The 11,646-nt window shown below is 38.3% G+C and overlaps 2 protein-coding genes across 6 annotated transcripts in view; one reads left to right on the top strand and one right to left on the bottom strand.

The window, feature by feature from the left end:
• SLC44A3 (solute carrier family 44 member 3) overlaps positions 1-7,139 on the top strand; it is a 40,702-nt gene extending 33,563 nt beyond the window's left edge. For 2 of the 5 annotated variants that reach the window (XM_017729862.1, XM_017729864.1), the window contains exons 13-16: positions 2,998-3,135; positions 3,615-3,851; positions 5,646-5,744; positions 6,885-7,139. In XM_017729862.1, coding sequence (XP_017585351.1) covers positions 2,998-3,135; positions 3,615-3,851; positions 5,646-5,744; positions 6,885-6,890 — 480 coding nt within the window. In that variant the 3' untranslated portion in view covers positions 6,891-7,139. The remainder of the gene's footprint in view (positions 1-2,997; positions 3,136-3,614; positions 3,852-5,645; positions 5,745-6,884) is intronic. The other 3 variants (XM_017729863.1, XM_017729865.1, XM_017729867.1) reach the window with 3 other exon arrangements.
• A 3,846-nt stretch (positions 7,140-10,985) lies between these two features.
• The window catches only part of CNN3 (calponin 3), a 21,232-nt gene continuing 20,571 nt past the window's right edge, over positions 10,986-11,646 (bottom strand). The window contains exon 7 of the mRNA XM_017729868.1: positions 10,986-11,646. This exon is cut by the window's right edge and continues 433 nt beyond it. The gene's annotated coding sequence lies outside the window, so the exon portion shown is untranslated.

The following is an 11,646-nucleotide window of genomic DNA, read 5'->3' as shown; positions in this document are numbered from 1 at the left end:
ATATGTTCAAGTCCACTAAAGCTTTTGTGCATGGAAAAAGAATGTATTCTGTAGAAAAACATATTTAAATAACCTGTGTCTAAATGTTAGCAGGTTCTTAACTGACCGTGGTCTACCACCTTAGCCTTCACAACTATCTTTAATTTGAAAGGCTTTGGATTATTGCACATATCCTGCAATTTCCAACTTAACGGGATATCTAACCTTTTTAGTCCAAAGTCCAAATGATTTGCAAATATAGGTAACAGCTTGTGTGTGTTAGGTGTTCCTTGATGAGTAAGGATGAGAAATCACTTGAGCTCATTTCAGTGCAATGCTGAGTTTCATGGAAACATGTTACCTTAAATGTTTGATGTGTTTTGTCAGTGACAACATGTAGATTTCTATGTGGCTGGATGGGATCAGGGCATGGGGTCTGTATGAGAAACTTGAGACTTGTTAGGCAAGTGTATGGAAAAAGATTCTAGGCTGAACAAGAGACCCTCCAAATATTTCATGTATTTTTTGCTAAATATGTATTTTTTGCTAAAAATACAGACATGTATTTTTTGCTAAAAGGTAGAGATCACTTGGCTAAGTCTTCCAATTCTGCTGGTAATATTCCTGCTTTACATACGTCTGACTAGTTTTGTAGCCTTCAGCAGTTCATTAATTTCTGTCTCTCTCTTGTTCCTTCTATAACATTAGATTATTACCTGGCTGCCTTTGTTTCTTGAGTATTAGGTAATGCTTACATGATTTAAGTTATAACTGCTATAAATGCCATTTTTTATCAGCTGGTTTGTAACACAACAAATCCTTGTGCAGGTAGTGTGTACTGTCTCCAGCGTTATTTTCAGTCTTTCCAAGATAACTGTTCTAGTTAATAAATATTAGAAATTCTTTTCATTGTGCATTCTTTGAATACCAAAGTGGCTACTTCAAGAATGCAAACAAATGGGTATTTATTTTAAGTTTGGAAACAATGTTTGTACAAGCGCATGTGCATTTCCAACATTCTTTTTAATTTTTAAAACACATTTTTTTCAATTTATAATGAATACCAAATCTCTGTTTAATTTATTGGCAAAATTTATACTGACCTCACCAGGTCAGGATCTACTCTGTGAATTTAGTTCTTAAGGGACAAAAACAAACTTAGAAAACACTTTTCCACTTTGTGTCTCTGTTCCCTCTCTGTTTAATGGGAATGATGAAACAGACTTAACTCACAGCACGTTATAAAGAGAAGTCTGTCCATGTCTGAAATACTCAGTGACTGCTACAGATGGAAGAGGGAGCAAGATGTGAGGCCATCTACCCTTTGCCTGTGTCCTCGGCCAGCAGGGCTGGCACTGGCAGCTCCACTGCTGCTGCATCCTGGGGTGTTCCGGTGTAACGGCATCCTGCTGGGGAGGGAACAGCATCGGAATAAATGAAAGTTAGCACTGAAAGCATTTTTTCCTGTTTAGAAATGAAGTGAACTTGCTTGTTTAAACATATTTTTATGCAGATACTCTTTGAGTTTCTGTAGAGTTCATTGGAGTCTCTGATTTTTCATAGAGTAGGCAATAAATCCATGGTCTTTATTTATACTCTTTCCATCTATGGATGTATTTGCTAATATGTAAGTACAATATTTACAGAAACTGGGTTTTTTTCTTTACTATCAGAGGAAAAATAACTCTTTTTCATATAAACAATATCCACAATAAAGAGACAAAAAGTCTTTGATTGCATTTAATCAATCTTTTTTCTTGCTTTCTTGCTTTCTTGCTTTGCTGCACTGCAGTACACTATACAAGTTGCTCAGGGGTAAACTGGACTCTCCAGAAATAAATTTTCTTCGCTTCAGATATCTGAAATTATTTTATATTTTGAATTTTAAGTAAGAAAAAACAGATTTTTGAACAGGAAGTGCCTTCAGTAGGCCAGTATAATTCACTTTCAGCAAACCCCTTATGGGCTGGTTTTTTTCACTTCCAGGTGAAGCAGAAAGAAATGTAAGCACCACGTACATGTCTGGGTTTATAAATTCCTTCAGAACAGTAATCCCTTGCACACTGTGGTTCTTACTGACCATACCAGATGTGACTAAAGTTTTTGTGGCATAATCTGCCTTCTAGTATTTTGAGTAAAGGGAAACTGCTCATAAGAATTGCTGGCAAAGCCCAGAAATGTTTCAGGTGTTGTAAGTGCTGCTTTTCTTAGCTGCTATTTTGGACATAGTTTCAAAACCTTGTTGAGTTCCATAAATGGGACATATATGTCAGTTTATGCATAAGTTCAAAAATAATCAAATCCATGAAGGTAAATATTCTATCCTCCCCACCTGTCCAGGCAAGTTTCCACAAAGGGGTATAGTATATATCTATATAATGTAATGTATATATATAATGTAAAATTCTCAATACATTATCTGTTGTTCGGAGTGGGGTGGGGCATGTGACCTTACAGTCACTGGTCTACTCCAGGATCCTTCATGAAAAGGTTTATTTTATGGCTATGACCACAAGCTTGAATTTCACTAGTATCTAAAGTGTTTGAAAGAGTCATGTGTAAACTTTTTTTAATCATCAACTTTTAATGACCCACTAAATACATAACTTCATTGTTCCACTTACATAGTTTGCCAGCAGTGTTGGAGATAGATACCCAGTAAGTTTGGAGAGTGTGACTCCAAGTGTTTTCTGGTAATTGTGTCAAATTCATTCACAAAAATTGGGGTAGAGAACTTCGGTGTTTCAAAATAAATTGGATAAATGTGGCTTCAGAAATTTATTTAGTCATTACTGTAACATTTGCCAATGGTAAAAATAATGTAGAAAAAGTCTTTGAATTTAGAAGTATAGTTATTATAATAATTTGAAATAAAATTGCCATACTGTGCAAAATAGCTCTTTATATTCATAAAGTCAGTATTTCCAAATAGAGTTTAAGGCTTTGCATTTTGCTGAAGTAAAATCTAGATTATGAGTCTTTCCACTCTCACTGCATTATTATTTTATGTCATTTCAGCATGCATACACAACTACAGCCATAAATGGGACAAATTTTTGTACATCAGCAAAGGATGCTGTCTGTATTTTGGCAAGGAACTCTGCTAAACTTGCATCCATTAGTTGTTTAGGAGATTTTCTCCTGTTTTTAGGAAAGGTAAGAGTAAATAAGATAACTGTTCTATAAAAATGAAGTGAAAAATCAGGTTTGATTGTCTTTCATTTACCTAAAGTACATAAAGTTTATCTTTGTTAACAACACTTCGTTCAGTGTTGTTAATGCTACAAAGTAAGTTTGGGAGAGAAGAATATTTAAGGCATTTAACTTTGCAGTGTTATTTAGTTGTATTATAGCAGCATCCTTGGTGCCACTCTGGCAGTTCCAATTGCAACAAGTCTTTGGTAAATACATGGCAAATGGTTTCCTCTGCCCTATGGAATTTACACATGGAATTGAACACAAAGTGTCACAACTGTGTGATGCTGGAAACTGCCTAGCTATCTCCCAGATGAGATGAGCTCTTTAAATACTGGCTGTGATGTATTTGCCTCAGGGTTTGGGCGGATTGTTTTTTTTATGAGAAACATTTCTATATGATTAATGAGGCTGCACTGGTCTCTTGCTGCCCTTTACAGGTGTTTGTTGTATGCTTTACTTTTTTTGGAGGATTGATGGCATTTAACTACCACCGGGAGTTGCAAGCTTGGGTAGTTCCTTTGTTGCTGGTTGGATTTTTTGCCTACGTGATGTCCCATAGCTTTTTGTCTGTGTTTGAAGTCACAGCAGATGCCATGTTCCTTTGCTTTGCTATTGATATGGAAACAAATGACGGAACTGCAGAGAAGCCATACTTTGTGGATCAGGAGCTGCTGGTAAACCCCACTGATTACAGCAAAGATATTTGAGACATTCTAAGCTTTTAAGAACTTTTTCTTTCCCCAACCCCAACCCCTGAACCCACAACCCATGCTATTTCCTTTCCAACACCTTAGAACAGGATGGACTCAGGAATACAAGTACATGAATTTATAAACAGAAGTAAATGGCTCCCTCTGACTCCCGTGTGCTAGCTACAACCTGTTGCCTTCTTTTAGGTCATATTCTGTAAGTAATGGCTGACTAGGCCAAATTAGATATATTGTTGGTAATTTAAAAATATAAATAAATAGATGAGCCAGGTGCAGAAATTGATCCATGGAGGTGCCCTAAGATTAATGATTATATTTCTTGTGACTCACTGTACAGTGATGAGAAAAAATAAACAACAAGTAGCAGCTCAGGGATCTATTCCACATCCTACATCCTACTACAGATGCTGTAGTTCTGAACAAACTTCATGCATATCTGAGTTGCTCTGCTTCATACCTTTACAGATTCTTTTGCCAAAACACTGTCTTCTATCTCTTGATTAAACTCTTCTGCCTCTGGACAGGTTGTTCTGTGTCTTTACCCTTGTAATTACTGTATTATATTACCTTCAGTACTTAGCTAATAGTGATGTAGTGCTGTAACTAAAGCATTTGAATATATATGTGCCATCCCTTTCTAAACAAGAGAATATCTGAAGATGCAGATATTAGTTTCCTTTTGTGCTAGTTTTGACAATTCTGTCTGTTTCTTCACAAACCATGCAACAGAGAAAAGCCTAGTGATCCATGAAGACAAATACCCAGCAGCCAGAGTAGCTCATATGACACAAATGTTCTGGATGGATTTCTTCAGGACAATGTCAGAAGAACTGGTTTTGGGTTCTGGTTTTTATTTATTTTTTTAATGCTGCTGTTAGAGCTTCTGTAATATTCATAGAATTTTGTTGAGAACAACAACAAACAATAAAACAATGAAAAGGCAGCCTAAAGATAGGCTTAACCCTTTGTACAAAAGAAAGCAGATACATATTCTTTGGCTTTGGTTCAGAATAGTACTTAAGCACATTGCCTGGATAGGAATATGAAACCGAATGGAAAGCTCTGAAGCCTTGACCTCTGTTCTTCCCTCTCTGTTTTGCCAAATGCTAAAATACTTCTTAAGCCAATTTTCCTTCATGAAGCAGAGGCTTTCCTTCTCCACTTCCAAACTTTGTGGTAGTTTCTCTTTAACTCTGGTCTTAATTCTATGTAATTAGCCATGCCCTAGAGCTGTGGGTGAAGAGAGGATTTCCCACAGGGACAAGGAGTCTTCCAAGCAGGACAGGTTCTGTACCCTTGTATGGAAAAACCATGGGCAGCACATCCAAACTCCTCCTCATTGTAAGATCAAGAGTAAGTTTGCTCACACAGACAAGAATTTGGAGTTTCCCAACACATGAAGGCATTTGACTCGTCTGTGTTACAATAAGGTTACAAACATCCCTGGGGGTAGAAGGGAGGCTTTGTGGCCCTCAGGACAATATGCAGCAGTGGGCAGAGAGACATGGGAGGGATTTCATACAGCTGGAGTCCTCATTCCTGCAGTAGGAGATATAACAGAAATTCTTGATTCATCCCTCTCAGTTGCATTCATCACTTCTGTTGCCTCTGCAGTCCCTCCCGGTATCACTCAGTGTCATCCAGCCAGGAACCAGCACAGTTTCTTAGCCCTGGGCTAATTATCTTCCTCTACCAGGTATTTTTATTTGCATAATTGTTTCCTTTCACAAACGATCTTACCCTAGTTTTTGCTTGTAGACCTTTGTGAGTCAGAGTAACAAGTTAACAGAAGGGCAAAACCACAGAAGCACAACACCATTCCAGGATAATGAAGATGGGACAGAGCTCCAACCTATGGTGAGACAGAAGCATGGGATATGTATTTATCTGCCAGCTAATGTGTTTGCCTTTATGTTCCAAGAAGAAGGGATGGAGGTTATCAAGTATCTCCTGACATCTCACAGCAACCAGTATGCTGTACCCAGTATCCTATTTTTTTCTTCTATTGCTTTCCCTCCTCAGGAAACCCTCTGCTATTGCAAAATGGATAGGTCAAATATTTCTTCTTTCTTCACATTCCACATTTTGCCCAGCAGAGGAAGAGAAAGTTTGGCCTGTGGCAAGGGGGTGGAGGATAAATGCTATTCAGATAGTCTTTCACATGCCTGCTGTAGCAGTCAGAAGAGTGGTAGGCTGCTTAATTTCATGCCAGACCTGCTGAAGTTCCAGACCTCTAAGATCAGAGTTTAGAAGCCTTTCCTCTTCCCCCAGCCTCTCCTCTCCTCTCCCTCTCCTCTCCCTCCCTTCCCCTCCCCTCCCCTTTCTTATCAGTATATACATTTATTTACTCTGTTTTATGATGGGGTAACAAACCTGAGGTGCCAGAAGGGAGTGTTTCCCCACACCCAGGCTTGAGAAAGTCCTCAGGGTCAATACTCACTCACTGACATCTGAAAAAATACTGCAAATTGCCCAACCTGAGAAGCTGTCCCAGCAAGTTCAGAATAAGGACTGATTTTCCCCAAGCATTGTGGGGGCCAAGCTAGGCCTGCTAGAGGAAGATTCTGCAGGAACAGCTCCTCTGGCACCCACACTTGCTGGACACTACTCCACGTCCTCTGCTGTCTCAGCTACTTACACAAGTGTAACAGATGTCAGTGATTTTTCTTGATCTGCTTTCAAAAGGTACCAGGCTCTAGCAAGCTCTCACCCAATCCTGTGGGCATTCTGCTACAGGCAGAGCACTCCTCCAGTTTATTACTACAGTGAGGGATAGTTATACGAAATTTTTTCATTTTTGGGTCTGTTATTGCATTCTTCAGTAATTTTTTGCCAAGAACAGAAACCAGAAGCTGGGTGGGTATTATTCCCTGCAAGATTGTGAATTTGAGATACAAAAGAACCTTGATTGTTTTCCCAGTTTACTCTTATGACATTTAAATGCAGAAACAGAATGAGTGCTACACATTATTTGACTCTGTTTTTCTCTCTTTGTAGACTTGAATGTGGTGTACACCAGGAAGTGTGGAAGTAGAGCAGCAGTAGCAAAAATGGTCATAGAAGTAAAGGTTACCAATACCCCAAGACAAAGTATTAGTTCTCTAAATCTGTTGTATCTTCTGCACTGGTAAAATGACACACAATCTGTTTGTATGAGTAAAATATTTTGTGTGTCATCACATCTGATTTTTATTACTACACTTGTTATGATGGTCTGAAAGTTGTTAATAAACTCACTCTTTGTAATTTCTATGTTGTCAGACTAAAACTAGTAAGTCAAAAAGGTTATGGAGCTGTTCTTTCGGTGTGTCTGCTAACATGATTTTTTCAGGCTTCTCTGGGTATGCTGTGTCAGTCATCCCTAGATCAGTAAATACAGAAACATTTTTAGAGGAGGTACTCTGAGATGACTGTGTCCTGATTTATTCTGCATATCTGAACAGCCAATTAAGGAACAGACTGAGCTCACTGATGGAAATTACCCTTGATAGAAATTCTCTGTAGTCAAGATAATTAGCGGTTATGAGGTAGCTGTCTTTCTTTTAATTATACTCTTTTGGGAGTAGTTTTTACAAGTTCGTATCATAAACTGTCCAGGTCCTCTCCAAAAGGCAGATGAGGAACAGTCCTTCCTTCCTTCCCTCTGCAATTAAAAAGATGAAGCAGAAGAATTTGTATCTGGATTTAGAGCTTGACAAAGTAGCAGATGACAGAGATAGAAGAACAGGACAGACATGAGATAAAAGGATGTTATAAATAATACTATATAGAAATGTTACCTGTAACATGGGTGTGAAATACACCATGGAGGAATGTAGCGACTGTCAGGGCTCTAGGCAGAAGAGGAACATAAGTGCAGACACTTTTAAAAAAACTAACTTGGTAACAGTCTGCCAGCATTTTCTTGTGAGCAGTTTTAAAGCTTGTTTAAACTTTGTACCTGGATCCTGATTGTAATACGCTTTGGGGACTCCACCTTGTTCTGCGTATGGAGTAGTTTTAGATTTTACTTGGTGGCACATTTTATTCTCTTTGTTCAAACGCTCCTTTAAATTTTGTTTAAAATTTAAAAACAGGAGAGGTTTGAGGTGGGAAAATGATGCCAACCAGGGATTTCAGTAAATTATCTATACAGGAAGTGAGACATCACTGAGGGTAAGTGACTCAGAACTGTCTTAATGAATATATTGATAAACCCTTGATTAGTCACAGCTTGGAAATGACGTACAGAAAAGCTCATTGATGGCCTGAATAAGAAATCTGTTTCATTTAAATACTGTTTCTGGTCTCCTGCTGTTGAAAGGAGACTAGTAATCTGCTACGGAATGCTAAGAAATACTTGCTTTTTATCCATCATTTAATTAACTTCAGTCTACTTTAATATGAGCCACTTCAAGAAGTTGTGGAATATAGGATAAACGATGAAAAAGGGAAAGAAACAGATTAATTACTTTCTGCCTGGCAGGTGAAGCTGATAATGTACTGGTACTTTAATATGAGCCACTTCAAGAAGTTGTGGAATATAGGATAAACGATGAAAAAGGGAAAGAAACAGATTAATTACTTTCTGCCTGGCAGGTGAAGCTGATAATGTACTGGCTGTGCCCCCCCGCCTCTCCTTAGCTAAATCTGTACCCTTGGATACTGTTGGTGCTCGGCTTGTGGATGCTTTGGGAACTTCTGAAAAGTCCTGAATAAGCAATAGCTCTCTAACCCTGAGGAAGTGTGCAGATACAGTACTTACAAAGGGGCAAAACTTTTCCTCTGCCATGGGTTTGCCAAGATTGCTTCAGAGCAGAAGTGTCTTCACAATGTAAACACAGTATTTACCAATTTACAAAGCATAAGAGGTTTGCTTTGAAGTTAAAAACCCCCCCAGTTCTTATTACACATTCGGGATTTTTTTTCCTGTTTGTATTTGATACTCACACTGCATGTTTTGGCCTTTGACTCGGGAACTTTGGTGGAAAAAAGGGAAGGAAATTTTTATCTAATCCCTAGATGACCTTCAGAGGTTCCTTCCAATCTCAACAACTCTATGGTTCTGCTCATTGCAATTATGATGCAGTGTCATTTGCCTTCACTGCAGCTCCAGAGTGGAGAAAGGACTCTTACAGACACTTCCTACAAATTCTGGGTTAACTTTCAAAGAAGGGAGGTACTGAAAAATGCTGGTTAAGCTGTATTTGAGTGTATTCTGTTTAAGGAATACTCTATTGTCACTAGTCCAGAAATTACATTATAAAATAAGTTTTGAGAACTGTGTGTATTTTTATAGAAGACTTCCAAACACATAGCTTTTCATTAAATTTGTACAGAAAGCATAGCATTATAGCTTTCAGTTACAACTCAAGACCTCCCAGTCTTACATACATTGCACTAGCAATTGTGTCAACAACCTCCAGCTGCAGTATTCCTGTGTGGCAGGAGTTCCTCACCTGACTCAGAGGGATAAGGCACGCCTACAGAAGCTGATGCTACTTAATGCTTGTTTCTCAGCGCTACCTTTTCCTGCAGAGTACTGTAGTCAGGCAGCTGCAAAGGAGGCTGTATGTAGGCACAGCTCTTGGGAATACGGTTCCTGCTGGTTCTGAGGGTGGGCTAAGCCACTTCCAATAATTTGAGGTCTGCCCTGCAATGCAGCCCAGTAAGTGTGGACTTGTTTTTCCTGCAGCTATGGAAGATTAGATTCAGCAGAATGAAAGGTACTTTTATAACTATATTCCTTAAAAATAGGAGATAGGGACTACTGGTGTCTGTTTACCAGAAAATGGCTAATTATTGCAGCCTATGGTTTTAAGCAAGGCAGCTTGATTTTGGTCTTGCTTGGTGTCTACTTCAAACTCTCAATTCAGTTATGATTCCACTGGATACCTCTGTGGATGAAAGAAAACATGCATACTGACAACAGTTTGTGTGTTGTTTCTTCTGTTCAAGTACATAATAAGGGTGAGCAAGTAGTTTAAAGCCTAAGTTTTGGATTCAGAAGGAGTAGGAAGGAGGGCATGGTCAGGCTTCAGAAAAGAGATTGCTTTCACCCAAACTATAAAAACAACAAAGCTTTTGCTATTGATTTTAGAACTGCTTTTCAGCATTCAATACAACAGTTCTAAATAGTTAAATACTATTATTTTGAAGGGGGAGAAATAGTGTCACTCAGGAAAAGCAGGTCTTAACAGATGTGTTGCTAATAATTCTCTTGCCTCAGCTGCAGGGCTTGGACCAGTGACCTCTACAGAGCCTTTCTAATTTAAATTCTGTGAAATAAATAAGCTTAAGACTTACACAACAAATAGGTCAGCTGAAAGTCAGATCACCACATCACATTCAAAGATGATAGAAACTAATGTAGCACACACAAACAATTTCCAGTCTGGAAGGGAAGATCCTTCATAAACCCAGAACGTGCAAATATAAAACATTTCACATGTGAATGTAGTATGTTTAAACTGCAGTGAACACTTTTAAGACAACCTTGAATTATTTTACAGAAGTCAGAAACTGCAACATTGCCCCCCCATTGATACATGCTCTTTTTTCTCTCCTTTTAAAAACAGTGCAGGTAAATTAGTATAGCCTCTCTGCACTCCATGGTGAGGAAGAAAGCATCCTCCATTTAGGAATAAAGCTCTACTATCAGTAACTGGGATTGCAGACCGGCAGGCACAAAGATTGGGTGTCTCTCTACATAATCTAAAGCAAGGGTGTTTTGAGTTCTCCGAGTGATGGTATAAAGGCAACAGGCTGAAGCAGAGGCAGCAATAAACATGTGTGATCCTTTTTTGCCTTGAGAAAACAGCAGGGATTTAGTGAACAGCTAAGGATCTCCGGTCATAACCTCAGAGTCATGAAGAAGGAAAGTGAACCTGGCTGTGAAGGACGTACATTCCTCCCCTCTTAAGTCAGTCACTCATTCCTGAGAGGTTTTTACAAAATTGTTAGATTAAATCCCATGGAAAAGAATGAACCTGAACTGCAACAGACCAGAGTTCTACATTACCCTTAACACAGGCAAAGGTGATGCTTATTTGGGAATAATTCTTGTGACATCTAATCTTTAAGACAGATAGCATAACAAATGAGACAAGATTGTCTACATACCTTTAAGAAAAAAATATTTATTTATAAAAATACAATGGGATCAGTTTGAGAAGTGTGGCAATAAATACAGTTCAAGGAAGAAAAAAAGCATTTCTACATGGATATATTATGGCACAATAAAAGGTAAATGCACCTTCAATCATGGAACTTCTGTTGGCTCAAGACTTTGTACAAGCTCCCTTTTTAGTAAGACAACTATTTCTAAGTTTGGTCAGTGTTGATAATGGAATGAATACACAATCACAAATGCAGGACTTACCATTAGCAAACAATACCTTAAGAAACATAACAATGATATTAAATCACTAATGAGATATCTTAAATTTAATTGGCAAAGACCACATGTAACTTTAAGCATGAGATTCTTTTATCTCCTCTGGAGAAAAGCTGTAAATATGTAAAATGAAGGCTTAACTTGGTATGTAAAGACCTACTTAAGTAGAGGTTGTGAGAATGCATAGCTCCTTATTAAACAACCTGGCTGTACGAGAGCACTCCCCCTTTCACAGTATTCCTTTTACTTCATATGCAGTTATTGTTTATGCTGTAGACTACAACTGTTACAGCACTAAAGGCAACTAGACAGGGAAAGGGCAGAGAAAGGAAAAAGGAATGTATGTAAGGCAGTATTTCTTTAGGTACATTAAGCATAGTGTAG

Source organism: Corvus brachyrhynchos, unplaced genomic scaffold (assembly GCF_000691975.1).
Source record: "Corvus brachyrhynchos isolate BGI_N302 unplaced genomic scaffold, ASM69197v1 scaffold101, whole genome shotgun sequence".
Lineage (NCBI taxonomy): Eukaryota > Metazoa > Chordata > Aves > Passeriformes > Corvidae > Corvus > Corvus brachyrhynchos.
This window is presented reverse-complemented; position numbering and strand designations above follow the sequence as displayed.